At 37.0% G+C, this 21596-nt stretch overlaps 1 protein-coding gene and 1 non-coding gene across 2 annotated transcripts in view; both read left to right on the top strand.

Annotated features, from left to right (window-relative positions):
- Positions 1-3744: 3744 nt before the first annotated feature.
- Mir2807b (microRNA mir-2807b) lies at positions 3745-3828 on the top strand. Its single transcript, NR_107424.1, has one exon. It is a non-coding gene; the product is annotated as a microRNA mir-2807b (primary transcript).
- Positions 3829-6266: 2438 nt separating this feature from the next.
- LOC101740837 (reversion-inducing cysteine-rich protein with Kazal motifs) overlaps positions 6267-21596 on the top strand; it is a 49489-nt gene continuing 34159 nt past the window's right edge. The window contains exons 1-2 of the mRNA XM_004931661.5: positions 6267-6403; positions 12725-12855. Coding sequence (XP_004931718.2) covers positions 12735-12855 — 121 coding nt within the window. The 5' untranslated portion in view covers positions 6267-6403; positions 12725-12734. The remainder of the gene's footprint in view (positions 6404-12724; positions 12856-21596) is intronic.

Here is a 21596-nt window from a genome sequence, read left to right as displayed (position 1 = left end):
TTCACTAAAATAAGGAGAAAAACAATTGACGATTTATGGCTAGTTGAGCTGGGTGTAAAATAATAGTCTAGTTATGGGAGTGTAAGGATTTTTGCATATCTTAATTAATTTACAGACGGACTAAACAAGAATTATTCAGTGGTCCCGAAATTAATGAATACAAAGGTATGTTTTACTGTTCTACACATAAATTCGATCCGAAATGGGCAACCCACTGAGAAGATCCGGCGAGAAACTCTGGGCTGTGTCTATGGTTTAGTTCGCTCGTCGAGCCCTTCGTCGCAAGCGACGGGATCGACGAGGACGGTGACCGGTGCTTGTGGTGCCTAAAAGCACCGTTAATGGAGTGGCGATTTGAGTGGGCTAAACGGGCACGCGTATAAACTAAGACGTTGCAGTCCAAATAAGACACCCGGTGTATTCGTATTGAGCGATGCTACTATACCGGCGGCGTGTAAGAAAATTTAATCTGCAAAATTTAGAAATTTGCGGATTTACTAGGGTGTATGTTTGTATGGATTGGTACCATGATCTGGTACATTTCTGCATTGAAGAAGTCGCGTGTTTCGGTTTAAAATAATGCCACAACTGATTTACACTACAACTGAAACTTTGAATTACTTAGAACTCGTTCCTATCTACTTAGAAAACAGATAATATAATTTTGAAGGCCGTCCGTCACAGTCTGAGAAATTGAATTGATGATTTTGTCATCGCACCATCACTCAACAGGGCAGAGTCTCTATTTCTTCTACTTTGGGACTGGTGCATACATTGCAATGTGTTTCGCGAGACGTACCATTAATTTCCGAATCGGTAGGTAGTGGCTCGGCTGTGATCCTAATATTCAGGTCGTATACTCCTATGTGGCACCTTTAGAAATAAAGAGACCGATTTCGAAATTTTAGGATTTCAACTTTAATTTAAAAATTGACCTAGAACGACCCTTTTCCTAATAATCGAGTCAGCAAAAGCAGGGCTCGGATACCAGGTTAAAATAATTAACCAGCTCATTAGAAATGCCATACATGTAAAAAAGAGTCGAAATGTTTCGATTCCGCTCTACCGGAATCGATATTATTTGGGTTCTGATCAAAGAGCAAATATATTCAGTGTTTCAGTTCGAGAAACCAGGTTAATTTCGTTCAAATCATTTTGGCTCCGCCTACCGACACCATGTACTGCCGCGCGCCGGTATCTTTGTTGATTTTTAAAATAAGTAGATCGCTTCAGTGCCAGCGTTTAGAAGTCAGTTTTTCTTAAATCGATTGCATCGGTGCATTGCACTTAATCAAAAATTAATCACTGTTTTAATTAGGGCACCATATTTTATGAATAAGCGGTTAGTAATTAAATTTTGGACCTTTTTAAGTTAGTTTTGCTGCAAACTTATCCATTGGTCTCTTTCACTCCGTCAACATCCTCTACGTTTTTTCGGTTTGCAAACTTTATTCGATGTTTTCCAAAAAAACACCTTTTTGTAGGTCGCTAATAATTCTAAAAGTGCGATATGTACGTTCAAATATAACAGTGAAATTCGCATCACTCAATACATCGGCCGTTCTATTACGTCATTAATTGAGAAACTGCATTATTCGATACAAAATTCCCACAAAAATGCCCGGATTTTTTATCCGATATTGGCCTTGTTAGTATCGGTCACATACCTGCTAAAGCGTGGAGTGTGGGAATAGACCACTTGAGAAATGCTCGAGTGGCACGACACAGCTCTGTTTTATATACCTACTGTACTTTGCAAAATGTAACAGATAGAAATGGATTTAGTAAAAATTTGAATTGCTTGAAATGTAAAATAAATAAAAAAATAATGAAAACATTACCATCACAAACATTAATAAAGTACATAATTTCACAATTCTCATTTTCAATTGGTTTAGTATTCGGAGTACAAAAAATTTTTTTGCAGATAAATAATCGTAGTATCGAGTAGGACTCGTAAGAAACATAATTAATGAAACAGTTCCAAAAAAAAAAACTTGTACAAATTTTAATGTTAATTTTTTTACACTTTCCACAATAGTACCGTAATAGTTCGTCATTCGTTTTCCCGTTAGAGAAACTTTTACCTATTTCGTGTTACCTATGAATCTTGTATCAAATGCATAGTAAATACATTTCCATGAATAAATTTACATGCCGGTCAGATACGTTGGGCTTACGTAGCACTAACGTTTGCTACGACGCAGGATTCATGGAGCGGAGATATCACGGATTTACGATACAGAAATCTAGACAAATAATAGTGCTGGCGAGCTTTGCAAACGGACCGTTTATTTTAGGAATTCTAAAAGCATTTCAATTATTTTGGATAAGGCCATTATCTACCAGATCTGCAGCGGCTTTACACCGACTTCACTTCTCGATTCGATTACATAAAAGCTCTAGTCATATAACCGTAGTTAATAAAGTATATTTCAATCCTTATCTAAAGACATTTAAATTATTAATTATCTTTGCCATTGATCGATTCTATATTAATATCAATGGATATATATATTTATTTTTTCGGACATGTGCCGCGAGAACCCTCTTGCGACACATGTGACTCGACGACTTAGTTGCGAGAGGGTGACGACTCAGTTGAGCGCCTTGTGGTGCAGGGCATGATTGAGGGCACAAGACCGCGCGGCAGATCATCGTCACGATGGACCGATCAAATAAAGGCAGCTCTAAACGGTCCCGTCAACGAGTGTACAAGAAAGGCCGCGGTACTCGAGGAAAGGCGACGTCTTGTGAAGCGCAGCACCACCCGAAATGATGACCACGACCACTCTGCCAAGAGTGCATACGACTGAGAAGAAGAATCAATGGATAAGATTCAAATATGTAATCTGGTAATTAAACATATAGAGGGGTATGTTAGAATCTACAATAAAACATTACGTAAAATTGCGAAAAAAAAACACTGGACAAATAGTGAAATACCTATGTCTTTTATTAAACATTTTTGTATTTGGTTACATTTATGGAACAAATACAGAGGTTTTATTTCGGGGGCTAATTCACTTTGATTGAATCATTGAGTCAGAAGAGTAACTAAGTGTGATTAAAAAATTCAGTGTTGTAAACGTAAAACGTAAAATGAAAAACCATAATTTAAAACTACATAATTCATAAATCTATTACGAAAGAGCGTGTAAGTGGATACACATGTGACAACACATGATTTTCAAATTATGCAATTATCACAGACAACTCGAACTCAAATAAAAAGCAGCACGAACATTAAAAATAATCGTCAACAGTGTATCTAACAACTTTTTTTAACCTCAAAAATGTTTTTTTTTATTACAAAAAGACATTTGCCACCAAATATTTAATGAAAACAGCCAAGTCAATCACTAAAAAGTACGGTAGACGGATGGATAGTTGTGTTCGACGCATAAAAAACGCGGGAAGCGCCGGGTCTCGCAAACACGTGCTGTCAAGTGCCACCGACGCAGACATACGATTTATTTTCTACTCCCTTTTATATAGGGGTTGTCCATGAAATATGTTGTTTAGTCTTAAAATACTCATTCACAGTTTTGACTAGGATTTTAATGTGTCATGAAACGAGTGAGAAAGTTAACTAAAATTAGTTAGGTGTGAAGTAATACGTTAAAGCTTTATTATTTTGAAATTTAAAAGAATACGCGAGTAATGAAAATAAACACTTTTCATGTCCGCAAAAAGAAACTGAGCGCTTAGTGCGAGTTTTTAACGCTCTCGACAGCGTAAAAGTTAACTCAAATTTGTATGCAGTTGGAACAGCGTTCCTAGCGGCAAACGTAGGCAACTGTTTCAACTCCATACAAATTTGAGTTAACTTTTATACTATCGAGAACGTTAAAAAACTCACTAAGCACACTGTATATTATCATTAACGTCTTCGAGTAAATCTCATAGCTTTTGTACTGGTTAGAGGGCGTTTTGTACATCTGCTAAGCAATTGACCATTCTACTTTTTTCTTGTGAGTGGCAGAATTCACATTGTGGTCTCTAAGGGTTTCGGTAACAACTTTAAACTGAGGGTGTCGTGAGCTCGTTCACAAATTTTAGAAACAAATTCAAAGTTTTTCTTGTGCCTAAAGCCATATTTCACTGACGCAATTATTACGTAAATATTTTGTTACAATGTTCTCTGTTTCTATTCTATTCTATCAGCCCACAAAAGTCCACTGCTGGACAAAGGCCCCTTTTAAGCCTAGCCAAAAAGATCGGTCCTGCGCTGCTTGCATCCAGCGGATCCTCGTCAACCTCAATAGGTCGTCGGTCCATCTTGTGGGAGGCCTACCCATGCTATGTTTTCTGGTACGCGGTCGCCACTCAAGAACATTTCGGCCCCAATGGCCATCCATCGGTTTGAAGGGTGGGGCAGCCGTTGTAACTATACTGAGACCTTAGAACTTATATCTCAAGGTGGGTGGCGCATTTACGTTGTAGATGTCTATGGGTTCCAGTAACCACTTAACACCAGACGGGCTGTGAGCTCGTCCACCCATCTAAGCAATAAAAAAAAATCCGTTCTACGAGCAAGGTGACCTATTCTCTGTTTATCATTACTATAATTAGTACACAAATATCACGCATACAAAAGTAAGCTTTACAACAGAATTAGATTTTTTGTTGCAACGTAACTTATACTTAATTATGTGAATAAATATAATACAAACGTATATATTGGGTAATATCGCGAGACATTGAAAAATGATGCAATAGTAAACGGGACGTTTCTATGCGGTAGCACTGGCTTCGCTTTTGTGGTAGAAAAATAAAATCTTATTAGAATTAAGCTTCACATGTTGTATCTATGTATGTAAAAGTTATGTCTAGAATCGTCGTATCGTAAAAATAGTGCAGTGGTTCTAGGTTTTCATACATGTTCCAGTAAAAGCTAAATAGGATATGACGAAAAAGAACGGGATCTGCTTAAACAATCATTTTCCTAATGCAACCTCAGCTGCAAAAATATGAGATTTAAAAACTATAAAAATACGCTTCTGTAGCAAATCTAACTAAACATTATTATTATCTCATTATCTGTTTATATCGGCTAGGATTTTAGAGAAAAGTTACAAAATCATTGTATTGTCTTCGGTCTTTGATGCCTGTGTAAATTTTTAGTTTTTGAATGTGGCAATGATATTCAAATATTCCATTACACACAAATATCAAGTTTAAAAAAAAAAGCCTGTTCAAAAATAGAGAAAACAGTTAACGTGTCTCTGTCGATCCGAAGATATCTATTTCTTGACATTAAATAAGACAAAGTTTTTAAAGAATGACTTCGCTACATACACAGCTATGGCACTACAAGCTTTTTGTTAAGCGTAGGTAATGTGTGTTACGTGAAAAGTAGCGAACTGCACCAATATTTCTTCTACAGCTTAAGAAGGTGAATTTGTCTTCATTCCAGTATAAGCAACGTCTAGAATCTATATAATGAAAAAATGCGCACCTACATAACATTTCTTATGTATTAATGACCACTTACCAGGTCGCGTAATAAAGTAAATAATGAACTAGCAAAATTGGTCAATAATGTTCATGTATTGGGATTCGAAATTTCCATAGACACTACCTACATCGAATTGTAACTTTTCTTGGATAGTTTCTCATCTTGAATTCATGAGTTACATTTTAATTTATGAATAGCTATCTAAGAAAATATGTATTGAAGTTTAATAAAAATACTTACGTCTTTATAACATTTTTAATAATAATTGATATAATGTTGTGGGAGATGATCTAAGTATCTTTTACTAAGTTCCCACAACTTAGTGATTGAAATTAATTCAGTGATTAACAAAGTGATAAGTTAATATGTCGTTTTTTGAAATACTCGGATTATTCCTGGAAAAAATCATTGTTACTAAATTAACATTTAGTATTCTCCAATTTAAATACATAATAATACCTCTTAGTATTCATAGTTTATTCATACATATTTAGTGAATTACCATATAAAAAATAACTTTATTTTAATATTAACTTTGTAATTTTTCATAAAAAACAGTACTAAATTTAATTTGAAAACCAAAGTAATTTATTTATTACAAAGTCAAAATTTTCGTTCCGACAAATTGCTCCCATCTGAGCCACTGGTTAAATTAAAAGTAATTTTCTTATGCAGAATTAATTAATGACTAACGAGCTCAATAGAGTTCATCAAGCGGAAGTGATAGAACGGGATAGAACTATACAGAATAGGAGTTGTCAGAAAAGGGTGGAAACACATGAGGCTGGAGTTGAATGAATTTTATGCCGGTCTATTTAGTTACGCGTCAATTTGGCGCGAGAAAGGTTGTGGAGTGTGTGGATTGTTCAAGTCTTGTGTTTAAAGTCCGCGAAATTTATACGTGTGATAATGACTGATTAAATTTTTTGTTCCGTGAAAGAGGTTAGTAATTAATTTGGAAAGCTAATTCAAAATAAGGATAGTGTTTTAAATAATAGGTTATGGTTTATTTAGTAATATGTTTTTGTTTATGCTAAGAATCTGAGGAGGATGTGTTATGTACACACAATTAAGATAAGATAAATGTCCCAGAATGCGGGATGAAGTATAAGAAACTTAAAATAGTAACTTTATTGCATAATTAATTAAGTACGACAAAATGTTATTTTACTTTACAAAGATTGACTCATCAACTATTCTCATGAATTGTTTTATCTTAGTTGAAAATAACTGAGATTTTTGTATGTAACAAATAATAATAAAAATAATTACCTACTTTTGTTTTGCTCTTTTGGCATCATAATGTAAAATGCTTCAGGATTTATTTGTTCTGTATTGTGTGGCGGGCCTTTTATCCGATAGCGTTTAATATTGTGCAGTTCTTGTTCTTGTTTTTGGCAGTTCTGCAAATGGAGGTATTTCATATATTTCAGCGATATATCAAAACGAGGTCAGGATTTACATACCACTATGTAACAAATTTGTCGAATAGGTATGACCGTAAAAAAAAGTAATTTAGGTACCTGTTTCTCTTGACCCAATTTAAGATTGTTTGGAGGAGATCGCTTTTACCGATTTTTTTTCCTACCTAAGCTGGTAGTCTTTAAGAGGCTATGCCAGCGTAACCGAGCGAATAGGTGAGCTCACTGAGTTCTATCTAACCTGGAGTTTTACCGATAAGATGGCTCATTGCACTTCAACATCTGGCCCGGTGACGCAGCTTAGGTAGGATAAAAAAGCACTTTTGATGTATAGTCCAGCATTTTCTTCTCTAAAAACTTGTGACGAAGAGTTTGACCAGCGAACTAACCCATAGCCATGTGTGTGCCAGGCTTAATGACAGAAGAAGATCTTCCACTGAGCGGGTGATATTGCTCGGTAGACCGACGGTCCAAATGTTGTTGTTCGGAACTTGTATATATGTAGTTCTGTGATGGCTACCGCTACAGCTACAACCTACTGAGTTTCTCGCCGGATTTTCTCACGGGTCGCGATTCCGATCCAGTGGTAGATTGTTAGGGCTAGTGTTACCAAAATTTTCTCAGGTTGAGTCCGTGAGCTCACCTATCCGTTCGCGTGTAGCTAGAATAGCCACTCAGGCCACAAGAGAATAGGTAGGAAAAAACAAAACTCCCAGAAAGAGTAAATTCTCAGCTGCGTTCACCACATTTTTACAGGTCTTATTTTAACTCTGTTAAGTTTGAAAATTGTTAACGAATGTTCTTCTGAAACTAAATTGAAATCCAAAACTACATTGAGTTTTTAATTTGTTTTTTATTATTGCATAGATGGGTGGACGAATTGTCAGTCCACCTGGTGTTAAGTGGTTACTGGAGCCCATAGACATCCACAACGTAAATGCGCCACCCACCTTGAGATATGAGTTCTAAGGACTCAAGTATAGTTACAACGGCTGCCCCACCCTTCAAACCGAAACGCATTACTGCTTCACGGCAGAAATAGGCGGGGTAGTGGTACCTACCCGCGCGGACTCACAAGTGGTCCTACCACCAGTAAAGTCCGATTGAAATCCGAAATCCGATTGAAAATTTCAATAAGCGATTTGTAAAATAAAAATATCTGTTTTTGAAATATATGAAATTAACAAATATATATTATATTATTTAATTATAAAACGCGCTTTAATAGTATTTTTTTTAATAATTATTCTAGTGAACCTGAACAGCGCATAAAATTTATGTATACTCATCGGTATGTGTTAACTTTTTCAACTGAGTCAAGTTTGTGAAAATGTCTTTGAAGTTTCCCATAAAATAGACAGATAGATACCGGAAATTACCTCTAAGTAAAATGGTGGAAATTGGAGAGTTCAATTGAGCTATTGCGAGAACCTGAGAAATGAATTCTAGCGACTTTGGTTCACTTTGAATACGCTCATAAAATTTTACATAGATAAACACTTAAAGCCGCAATTATTACACGTCAGTACTTAAAGAAACATTAAAATAACAAAATAATTTCTTTTACATAATTTAACACTTCGTATTCCCGCCAATAAGTTCAAAGACAATTAAATGAATTATAGATTAAATCTGACATGACCAACCTACTTCGTTATCTTGACTTAATTAAAGGACAATCATCTTAAGGGGTAAACATATTTTCAACTAAGTAGAAAGAAAAGTCCATAGACACAATATTATTTGCATCGTAGTGCATTTAAAGTAGCACCTATGATCATAACGCGATAGGTATGGTAAGATGTCTATGCATTAAAAATTTTTGTATCTACACAATCAAGCTTGTTTCTTTAGTCAATTAATGTTCGATTTATGAATCCAGTGTTGGGTGTTTTCGTTCGATATTTAGTTTTATGTAATTAAAATAGCATGTGTATTTTTGGCACAGATTTTGATTGTAAATTCTGGATTGGAAGATTCTGGATTGGAAGATTCAGAGATTGGAAATTCCACCACGGAGTTGTTGTAGAAAGCTCACATTAAACTTGAAATCACAAAAAAATATTACTGGTGGTAGGGCGTCTTGTGAGTAATAATGTATTTCGGTTTGAAGGTTGGTGCAGCCATTGTGCTTTTAAAAAAAACAAATTAGACTTAGAACACGTGTCTCAAAGTGGGGGTTGGCATTTAGGTTGTTCATGTTTATGGTTTCTGCTGACCACTTAACACCGGGTAGACCATGAGCTAGTCCACCCTACTGAGCAATAAAAAAATTTAAATAAAATGTCACACACGGTCATCTGGTCCAAAACTAGGATTTTTTTTATTATGGAAACCAGAGACTGATATAAATTATTTATAATATACGTATATAGGTATTAAACACCCAGATAAAGAGTAAGCCAGTCTGTTTATCACTCGAATGTTTGCCTGATGTTGGAATCTAAGTCCCCACCTTCAGCCCAGATGCAACTACTGCATCAGTCAGTCGAATGTAGACTCATAATGAGTTTTACCGTCTTCTTTTTTTAAATTATTGCCGTTGTTATAAAATTGTTATATAACTAAGCGGAAAAAGAAGTTTATGCGTTGTCAGAAGTTTCTAGTAGTCGAAGTTGTGTATAACTAACTACGCTGGCAGGGGACATAAAACATTTTTATTCCGATATCCGGTACTTCGCACGGGCGCTGCGTCTTTTGATTTGTATATAAAGTTTGATTATGTTATTTGGAAATTCGAGTGCCGGAGAACATTTACGAGGGCTTACTTCTATTGGTTTATTAATTACCTGTCTACAAAAACTCCGGGATCCTGACTATTAATTTGTTTTAACTTTGCAGCTTTTCGTGTAGACGTGTTCACGGTAATCATGCGATTGCTTCGGCTATGGACAAAACGCGTATGCCCAATTGTTGACGGCCAACATACGGCCAATATTACAACAGTCAATGCCTTACTTGCTTGTGAGCGCACAAGTTATAAACCAACCTGCCTATTTGTGTAACGCGTTCTCGTTTGAAGGGTGGGGCAGTCGTAATATAATTTTATTATGAGTTGAACCTTGTTCCCGAGTTTGTACTGGAATCCATATTGTGACGTTTATGTATTATAATTAATTACAAGGTTACGCTGTGGCTTTATTAATTTAGCCATTTATTGTTAAAAATTGTATTAAAAATTCCAGACTATTTTTTTTTACATATACGCCTGTAGTCTAAGGGGTTTATTCTAGATTCTTTCGACGGGTCTGCCTATAATGCACCTCAAATAAAGTTGTTAAAGCTGAATAAGTAGAGAAATTTAACACATGTAGACACAAAACGATGTTTAGTTTGATCACATTGCAAACTCATGTTTATTTCTCACGAATGATATTTTATTGCTAGTGTTGTACCTACGTAATCACATGCGCTTTGTTTTGTATATTTCACTCTTATGCTTTTATTTTAATTATCGTTTATATTATGGTTATATGTTATATCCTATTTCCTGAAACTATGGTGCTTACAGTACGTTTCATGAGTTCGTTTTTCCATGTACATATTTGGAGCTAGAATAAACTTTGTTTTTCATGGTATTCCCCGAGCGTTATAATAAGCTCTTTAAAAGTATAAAAAACGATTTTTCCTTAAGCCGTCTCTGGTATTGCTCGTGCCGATGAAGCCGCGATGGCGACCAATCACCGTCAGGTAGACCGTGCCTTTACTAACGACAGTCAAAATTAAACAAATAACGCATCCCGGCTCTAAGATGTATCGCATATACGGTGTGATAGCGTCACTTATGCAATTTTTGTTAAAACTGAACTGAGTATGAGAAAATAAATTTTTTAATAGTTATCAGTGAGATGTCTGCTTTTACTGATGTAATTTAAAGTCGTAGTTTAAATAGGTATTATCGTTTTTATTTCTTTAGTCTAGCAGAACTGTACAATTATATTTTTTTTATTTTTTATTTTCCTACCTATGCTGATAGCCTTGAGAGGCTATTTCAGCTTCGCCCTAACGTTTGTAGGTGAGCTCGCGGGGCTCAACCGGAGAGTTGCTAACACTGACCCTAGCAAGAGCAGTGTTTCGCAGAATCTACCACCGGATCGGAAACGCGACCCACTGAGAAGATCCGGCGAGAAACTCAGTGGGCTGTGTCCATGGGTTAGTTCGCTCGTCGAGCCCTTCGTCGCAAGCGACGGGTTCGACGAGGACGGTGACCGGTGCTTGTGGTGCCTAAAAGCACCGTTAATGGATCAGGAGGATCCGTAATGACGTGCTTTGGGCGACGTCGATGGTTTACCATTCGGTCTACTGGGTCGGGTATGTAGTTTCCAGCGGCTACGGTGAGAGGGTTCTCATGTCGTGCCGCCTTCTCAAAATGGCGCAGCGATGCCGACTGCAGATACTTACTAACTGAATCGAGCTCCAGGTCATCGTGGAGATCCACGTTCCTAAGGAACCAAGGCGCTCCGACGGCTTTCCTGCAGCAATTATAATAAGATGTTGAATTTTCCAACGTTTCTCCTGGAAAAATTACATAATTTGCTTAAGTGACGTTATCACACCGTATGTGCGGTATGTTGCCCAGCCAGAGTTCCTACTCGTGACGAAAGACTTTGCTTAGGGTAGGAGCTTAAAATGTTTTCTTAGTAAATAGATATTTAAAAAACATCTTTACGAACGACTGGTGGCAGAGGATATTGCAAATCCGGGTTCCATTCCTGACTATTGCTGTCGTGAAACAATTTGAAGGGCGGCACATTTATTTGACAATACAATACAAACTTTGACTTCACTGTCTATGTGGATTGAGGTATTCTAACTGCGATGTCTATGGGCTCTGGAAACCACTTTATGCGAAATTGGCTGAAACACGTTCACTCAGCAACGCAAAACAAGGACTAAAATATTATGTAGGAATAATATAGCCTAGTTCCCGCAAAATTTACAAATCTAGACAAACCCATTATTGCAACACGATATCCTCTGGTTAGAGCCCCGTCCGATCATGTACTGGCTCGGTTACGCTGGCAAAACCCCTTAGGTTACCAGCTTAGGTAGGAAAAATATGATTTTATTGTAAAAAAAGTGTGGGGTGCTTTTCAGGATATTTTCAAAAAAAACCCTCTACTCATGTCTGTTCATAAAATATTTATCACTACTGATACCAGGCACCCCACGCTTTTTTTACAATGAAAAAATTTTTACTTACACTATTTTAAAATTCAAATTTATTAATATCTATTTTCTATTTTTTAGTTGAATTTTCTATAAAAGCGTATTTTGTTAGTTTTTTAAATTATTTTTTAGTTGAATTTCAATTTTTTCAATATATTTTATTTAATATTCTCTTGTCATCGGTCCTTAATAAGTATACCAAATTTCAAGTTAATCTGACGTTTTGAAGGGGGTCAAAATCATGTTCAAAGATTCCTCCTTTATATACTAACATACATACGTCTGAAGCTAATAAAAGCGTATTAAAAATACAAAACCACCGGCAATTCGACTTTACGTCGCTGGAATAAAACTAAACTAATTCGGTTAATTTGAGACCAATCGCCAGTTGTTTTTGAAATAGCCTATGAAATGTTGTCGCTGGTTTAATTTCACAAATTCAACTAATTACGGGCACGTGTCATATTTAGCACTCAACATCCCCGTCAATCCCGTTGTTAATATAAACGAGAACACATCCTTATTAGTGGCGGGTTCCCAAGGCAACGATAAAATGTTGTAATGTGATAAATTAACGGGCGTTTCTCAACATTCCCACTTTGATATAATAACATTCACGTGGCGTCTTACGACCAATCAAATATAATGTTTACTAATTGAATTTCATTCGCAGATGCCATAAAATGCGCTGGTTAATTGGAGCTTCTGAAAATATGAGGCACGGCAAGAGTGGCGGAGGCCGGGCCCGGTGGGAATCCAGGCTGCTCGTTGCTGCTATTGCGTTGGCTTTTGTAAATGCTCAAGGTAATTCGCGCTGGTTATTTTAAACTGAGTAATTCTTGTTATTCTATACTTTGTTTTACGGCTTTTTTATTTATTTAATTGTCCTTGTAGGCAGACGAGGGTACGGTCCACCTGATGATGAGTGGCTACCGTCGCCCATGGACATCAGGTATGCCAGGGGCAAAGCCAAGCTGCTGCCTACCGTTATTGCGGTTGGGCAAGTGGGGTGAAACATTTAGCCCAAGCTTGATGCCTCTCTGAAAATGATTTTTAGCAAAAGATGGACCTCTTGTGAGTCCGGACGGGTAGGCACCACCGCCCTACCTATTTCTGTTGTGCAGCAGTAATGCGTTTCAGTTTGAAGGGTGGGGCAGCCGTTGTAACTATACTGAGACCTTAGAACTTATATCTCAAGGTGGATGGCGCATTTACGTTGTAGATGTCTATGGGTTCCAGTAACCACTTAACACCAGGTGGGCTGTGAGCTCGTCCACCCATCTAAGCAATAAAAAAAAAACTCGCTTGGCGTTGCCGCTGTTAGTTCCAGGCTGTAGGGATGGACAAACGTAAATTTTACAGTTTTAAGTTGCTTTATAAAGTTTTCACACAAATTATTCGTAGCGCTGCCTGAGTTCGACTGTTAACACATTGCAGCACTAGTTTCGGCACTGGCGAACGGCAATTTGCATAAAATTGAAATATGAATTCGTATTAGTATTAAATAATTCTCGATATTTAAATTGTGTTTTGAGGCTGAATTTTATTTATTGACGTTTTTAAAAAGATTTTCGAAGTTTGAAAAGATTGAGAAATCCAATAAAATGTTTCATTGGTTTCAAACCAAATGTTTTTCAGCAAAAATATCACGATGATGGTAGCCCACTGAGTTTCTCGCCGGATCTTCTCAGTGGGTCGCGTTTCCGATCCGGTGGTAGATTCTGCGAAACACTGCTCATGCTAGGTTCAGTCAAATCAAAATCAAAATCAAATTTTTTTTTTAATTCAACATAAAGTTGTGTTAGTGTTAGCATCACTCCGGTTTGAGCCCCATGAGCTCACCTACTAGCTAAGGTTACGCTGAAATAGCCTCTCAACGCTATCGCTTAGGTATGAAAAAAAAAGGATGATGGTATTGCGCCTGTGTGGGCTGAATGAATGAATTTTGCAAATTGTGTGTTTTTTTTTATTACCCCGATTACTTGAGACGAGTATGTATACGCTATACATCATCCCGCTGAGTTTCTCGCCGGATCTTCTCAGCGGGTCGCGATTACGATCCGGTAGTAGATTCATTCGCGAAGCACCTGCCCTTGAGTTGTTAGATCTCCTCCGGAGGCGCTCGGGCAGCTGTTAGCAAATCCCAACCCTCCTGGCTGAACGTTTGCTCGCTATTGGAGAAACGGGAAAGGCCTTTGGACCACCAGTAATCCTTCCTTCATAAAAAATCAATAAAAACGAGTATGTACAACATTTTTATATTTTTCCTTCTTCTTTATTTGTTACCATTCTTAGTATACAATTACGCTACGCATGCGTGATACAAATCCTTATAAAATTTTCTCGAATTTTTACATTGAAATTTGTTGTTTACGACTAGCTTATAGAAGGTTATTTCGTAGCATGGCCGATCTCAGTTAAGGATGGCAGAACTCCTGTCCATATTGCATAGCATAATCTCAAAGCGACTTCCAGTTATGAAGTACGTAACACAAACGGGTAACTTGATTTCTTATTAAATTACATGTGAATTCATCTACCATATGAAGAAATCTCGTTTAGATTCATAGTACAGTTAAAAGGATACCTTTACAACTGTATTTTGCATGATTGGGTCGTTGGGCTCTTGAGTATTATGCAATTATTAACGGAATCGGATAAGATACGTTGCTTAATAGTAACATAGTTGAAATGATATAAGCAAGAAAGGGCTGGCGTTTCAATGATATAATATAAAATTATTTGCTGAATAGTTAGACGAAAAGTTTAGTTAATCCAATTGACACATCAAGTTTATTTCTCTTTAAGTCTCTAATTTTTTATTATAATTATAATATGATACTGACTCGGTAGTGCGGTCAATTGCGCCCCTGAATAATGGACCGAGGGTCGTAGATTCGATTTCTAGATCGGGCAAACATTCGTCTGATGAACGTCATATTGAACCGTTTGGAACCTCTGGGTCTGCGGAGGGACTTCGGTTATGTATTTTGTACCGTATGTTCCATGGGGAGTGCTCTGAGGAATTGTTCGAGATGATACCGGCATCTCGTTTTTACCATCGCACCGCCCGCCACCGGAGTAGAGTTCATCCACACTACCTGGAGCCACTGCGGTCATCCACAGTGCGTTTCCAGAGGTATTTTTGCCACGTACCATCCGGCTATGGAATGAGCTCCCCCCACGGTGTTTCCCGAACGCTATGACATGTCCTTCTTCAAACGAGGCTTGTGGAGAGTATTAAACGGTAGGTAGCGGCTTGGCTCTGCCCCTGGCATTGCTGAAGTCCATGGGCGACGGTAACCACTTACCATCAGGTGGGCCATATGCTCGTCTGCCTACAAGGGCAATAAAAAAAATGGTATATGTTTAAACGTATATAAGTGTGTAAAAGTCTCTTGTTGCCATAGTACAGGGAATCTTAGTAAAGGCCAGATGACCGTGTGTGACTAATTGTCTCCAGTTAATATTTATTTAAACAAACACACGCACACGCTAAACCAGACACACACATACACACACACAGCCAAAATACATTTACTTCAGAAAGTACGATATCAGAAATAATGTACTCAAATAACACCCCATAGGCCTTTATTTATGACACGCATACTAGTCGATCTTTGTCTATTTTATAGCCTCTTCCTTGCATTTTAGGTACATTAGGTAACATACATACATATCGACGCTTGAAAGGCAAACGTGACTAAGCGACAATGCGTGAACTTTACAGTAGACTAATTTAAAGTTAAAATAACTGAAAAAAGAAATATTTTAACGAATCTAGCTGTAGTAGAATCTAGCTAGTAGCTGTAGGATTGAAATGATTTTAATAGATCTAGAAATATATATTTTTTGCGCATCGAATGTACAAAGCAGTTATTATCGCTCAGTCACGTTTGCCTTTCAAGCGTCGATATACTACTGACTGTTGCTACTGACATAATATTAGTCGATTTATTTTTACTAGTGGTCCTCCCCGAAGTCGAAATTAGATCATGATTAATTTAAATTAGTTATAAGTTTGAACATTATTATAGTTCTGTTGTCACATTTCTATAATCATTGTTATTTAATTACAGACTTCGCCAAGACTACACTATAGACAAATAATATTAAAGATAAAAATATTAATCTATTCTCAATTAGACCACAGATTAACAATAAACAAAAGAGTATATTTGCATGCTGTGTGTCAAATACATCGTAGTGTGTGTAATGTTTTTTTTTAAATTGTATTTTTATGCATAATTTTAAAAATATATTATAATTCTGTACTTCTTCTCTATATTCTCTATAAGTGTGAGAAATTTCATGCTCCTCCGTCCGCGTAAAAAGGGGTACAAAGTTTTTGCTTCACGTATTAATAAATAGATTCCATGGATTACTTCTCAGCTTCATGAGTGTACCAATTTTTGTAACATATCCCCAACATAGACGAAAACTCTTATAACATGCATTGCCATTTTTAACCGACTTGAAAAAAGGGGGAGGTTCTCAATACGACTCTGTGTTTTTTTTTTATGTTTGTTACCTTATAAGTACCTTATAAGTTTTGACTGGATGAATCGATTTTGATGATTCTTTTTTTATTAGCGAGCTGACGCTTCCCGTGTGGTCCCATTTCAATTAATTCCCGTTCTGATAATGGTATCCATGAGAAAACCATATAAGTCTTAAATTTGCATTTAGTACGTGCGCGACAAATAGATGAATAGCTCAATAACTCAATATCACACCAACCGATTTCGATGATTATTGTTTTTAATGTATATTAATTTGTTTTGGAATATCTTTTTTTTTTTTTTCCGTTTGAAGTCGGTTTTTGTTAAAGCATGCTTTTTTATTTTTATTGCCCTTGTATGGAGACGAGCATACGGCCCACCTGATGGTGAGTGGTTACCGTCGCCCATGGACTTCAGCAATGCCAAAGGCAGAGCCAAGCCGCTGCCTACCGCAAAATTACAATTATTTATATTGCATTTTATAGGCCTTTCGTTATTGCATAAGAAACTTTACATTCACGTCGTTTACATAACTTCCATCCCTAGACCTCAACGTCACTAAATCAACTGCATCCTATAATTTCGTTCGACAAAATAATTCCAAGGGATTGGCCCATTAAACTGGTTCGCGACAACTTAGAACTCAAGTAGCTACTTTCTCTTTGATCCTACCGAGATTAAATTATGTCGGTGGCGTAATGCAAATTGGATACGCGAATGTCAATCAATTCGTGATGCGTTATTTTTAGTATTGTCTAATACATCCTATCTGAACGTTTTAAATTAATGGATACTAGATGATAACGTCATCTTGTTGTGTCTTTAAAGCGGTTAGTTGCCCTCAATTAAGAAAAATAGTATTATGATGTATGTATAATAGATTAGATGTCGGGAAGAGTTGATTATTGAAAACACGAATAAAACAACGTTTTCTGAGAATAAATCGTAGCTAGATCGATTTATCGCCCCCGAAATCCCCTGTATACTAAATTTTATGAAAATCGTTGGAGCCGTTTCCGAGGTTCAGATTATACCTAGTCAGGTCATAAGTATTGTCACACAGTAAAAACTTTTCTTTTAGAATGCTGGCCACAAAAAAGTTTATTGAATTCGAATTTCGAATTGTTCATGAAAATAAAAAATGTATACTTTTAGAATTATACTCATTTTTAAATATGGAGTGGACGCTTAAAGAAGATCGTGTTGCAGTTATTGCGTTTCATCGTTGCGGTTACGCGCCAATTCAAATTTTTAACATACTGAAAATTTTGAATATAACCAAAAGATTCGTTTATCGTACCATCAAATGATACAATGAAGACTCTAGTGTAGATGACAGGTCAAGAAGTGGTCGCCCTCGGTCTGTTAGGACTTCAGCAGTGATAAAAGCTGTGAAGGCGCGAATTCAAAGAAATCCCAAACGTAAGCAGAAACTGTTGGCCCTTCAGATGGGGTTAAGCAGAACCACGGTGAAAAGGGTGTTATATGAAGACTTAGGGCTTCGGGCATATCGAAGAAAAACAGGACATCGTTTGAATGCTCGTCTAATGGACCTGAGACTGAAGAGATGCCGCGCTTTGTTGAAGCGGTACGCGGGAAAAAAATATCGGGAAATTCTTTTTTCGGATGAAAAAATTTTTACCGTAGAAGAGAGCTACAACAAACAAAATGATAAGGTGTACGCACACAGTAGTGAAGAAGCGAGCAACCGTATTCCGCGTGTCCAACGAGGTCATTTTCCATCCTCGCTCATGGTATGGTTGGGAGTTTCTTATTGGGGCTTAACAGAGGTACATTTTTGTGAGAAAGGTGTAAAAACGAATGCAGTTGTGTATCAAAATACAGTCCTGACGAACCTTGTGGAACCTGTTTCTCATACCATGTTCAATAACAGGCACTGGATATTCCAACAAGATTCGGCGCCAGCTCATAGAGCGAAGAGCACACAAGACTGGCTGGCGGCGCGTGAAATCGACTTCATCCGGCACGAAGACTGGCCCTCCTCCAGTCCAGATTTGAATCCGTTAGATTACAAGATATGGCAACACTTGGAGGAAAAGGCGTGCTCAAAGCCTCATCCCAATTTGGAGTCACTCAAGACATCCTTGATTAAGGCAGCCGCCGATATTGACATGGACCTCGTTCGTGCTGCGATAGACGACTGGCCGCGCAGATTGAAGGCTTGTATTCAAAATCACGGAGGTCATTTTGAATAAACTTTAGTGTCATAAGAATCTATGTTTTGTTAAGTTCATTTTGGTATATGAATGGTACATAATGAATAAACTTGTTTCAATTATTTTACATTAAACATGTGACAGAATTTATGACCTGACTAGGTATATAGGTACAAGTTCCGAACAACATTTGGACCGTCGGTCTACCGAGCAAACATCACCAGCTCAGTGGAAGATCTTTTCGTTTTGCCGTTTAACCCTCCCACACTTTATTAGAGCCATACATTTTCGACATTAATACGTGAGATTTATATTTGTAATTAAAGATGCATTTTGTTTGTTACTAGCATCAACAGTTCGATGTTTTTAATTAAACTTTAATTAAATTTACTCCATTGAAATAGTTGGGGTTTTTTTATATTTTTTCAAAATTGTCAGCTTTAAATTGCTCTCCTGTAAAATTACAAAAATGTCACTTAAAAAAATAGTTTTTCACCCCTCGATTTATAAATTCGAAACTAACTCTATCCATATTTATTCAATGCGCTGAACCGATTTGAGGAAATCAGGTATGGATTGATATAGTTTGAACCCTTATAGGAGGCTTTCGTGCCACAGCTAAGCACGAATCCACGCCCACGTGATTTAAAGTGTACAGTCAGCACTCGCCAAGCTGAGGTCGGAAATCTAGTATACAAAGTTTAAGAAAAGGAAAAAGTTTGAAGTTTACCTACAAAGTTTTGAAATCGGCGTGGCGTAAAGGATAAAACGCCTGGTGTACTGAAACCGTAGATGCAGCCATTCCTTGTATGGACTCCTTGAGATTTTAAATAAGTATTACAATCTTAAAAATAAAAAATAAAACGTAAAGATAATTATGTAGAGATTAGTATGACTGGAAGATAAATATTGAATAAAAAGGTGATTTTTTAATTATTCGACTTAACATGAACGATGTTTGGGGTCATTCTCTCGACTGCCAGTGTAAAAATACATTCTAATTAAAACCGAATGGTAAATAGTCGACGTCGCCCAAAGCACGTCATTACGGATCCTCCCGATCCATTAACGGTGCTTTTAGGCACCACAGGCACCGGTAACCGTCCTCGTCGAGCCCGTCGCTTGCGACGAAAGGCTCGACGAGTGAATTAACCCATAGACACAGCCCACTGAGTTTCTCGCCGGATCTTCTCAGTGGGTCGCGTTTCCGATCCGGTGGTAGATTCTGCGAAGCACTGCTCTTGCTAGGGTCAGTGTTGCAACACTCCGGATTGAGCCCCGTGAGCTCACCTACACACGTTAGGGTTAAGCTGAAATAGCCTCTCAAGGCTATCAGCATAGGTAGGAAAAAATATCTAATTAAAACCGTTTGAAGTTCCTTAACTTCGGCAGTCACGGTTTGTAGCGATCACGGCCGAACAAGTTCGCGCGTCTCACAAACACGTGTTCCTCACTGAGGATACAAATGAGCTTTAGATTGATAGACTGTCAGAGAATGCCTATGGCATTAAGTCCGCCTTTATACTGTACAATACTCTAGTATATAAAGTTATAAATCAATAAATAAATAAACTTTAAATTGTGCTTATCAAACTTTTTATCACACACTCGTCAATTAAGCGAGATTCTGTTACCACGACCCGAACTCTGAAACGATATTTTTCGTCATTGAAATTTCAAAGTTACAGTATCTTATCGACTATGAATACTATACTAGTGGCCCGCAGTAGTCGAGATTCGACTATAATTAATTGAAATTATAAGTTTAAACATTAATATGGTTCTATTGTCAAACACTAATGTATTTCGATAATATAATCACAGTATTCGCCAAAACTGCACTATAGATCAATAATATTAAAGACAAACAATATTAATCTATTTTCAATTCGACAATTGACAGTAAGCAAAGAGTATATTTTTGTGTATGTGTTGTGTCAAATACATGGTGGTGTGTGTGATGTTTTCTTTATTGATTTAAAGTATCTTTTATGCATTATTTTCAAAAAATATTAGCATCGTGCACTACTTCTCTATATTCTCTATAAGTGTGAGAAATTTCATACTCCTCCGTCCGCGCAATTTTCATAAAAAGGGATACAAAGTTTTTGCTTCACGTATTAATATATAGATTAGAAAATATTCGATTTTGTTTGCACGACAAAGAAGCGGAAATAACAGGCGCGTAAGTATATGATTTTGTCAAAAGTCTCCGGTTTGTGTATGTGTGTGACAGATGTAATATGAATAAAGAGACGTCAGAGGAAATTGTAGATGAAACGTTTTATGTCGTCGTCTGTATGTGTCGCAACTGCTTTATTGTGGTCTGGTACCAGCTGTCTTAGTAGAAGGGACGTTTCCATCTTCAACTGTGTCAATAGCTATTTCGAATATAAAAAGAGTTTAAATTTAAAAAATGCCGGCCTTAGTTGTGATTTCAACTAAATATGTGACGTGGAAGCGATTCCGATGGAGCTTTGATGTCTTGTTTGAAGACGACCGATGGAATATATTTGTGGATAGGTTTATGTAATAATTGACAATCGGTAAAGTCGTGATCTCATGATGATTATTGTGCATAGGTAAGACTATTAATAAAAGCGGTTCAAGATGTCATTGCCTATTTTAGTTGAGAGTATAAAGGTCATTTCCAGATAGCACGAAAGTATTTAGCAACAAAAGAGGGGATTGCTGTAATTTCGAAATTATTGTTAACTAGCGACCCGCCCTCGCTTCGCTTCGGAAACTGTAATGTACTACATGTACGGAACTGTAATAAACCTTCCTCTTCAATCACTCTATCTATTAAAAAAAACCGCAACAAAATCCGTTGCGTAGTTTTAAAGATTTAAGCATACATAGG

The sequence above is a fragment of the Bombyx mori genome, chromosome 3 (genome assembly GCF_030269925.1).
Source record: "Bombyx mori chromosome 3, ASM3026992v2".
NCBI lineage: Eukaryota > Metazoa > Arthropoda > Insecta > Lepidoptera > Bombycidae > Bombyx > Bombyx mori.
Note: the sequence above shows the minus strand (reverse complement) of the source record. Positions and strands in the feature narration are given on the sequence as shown.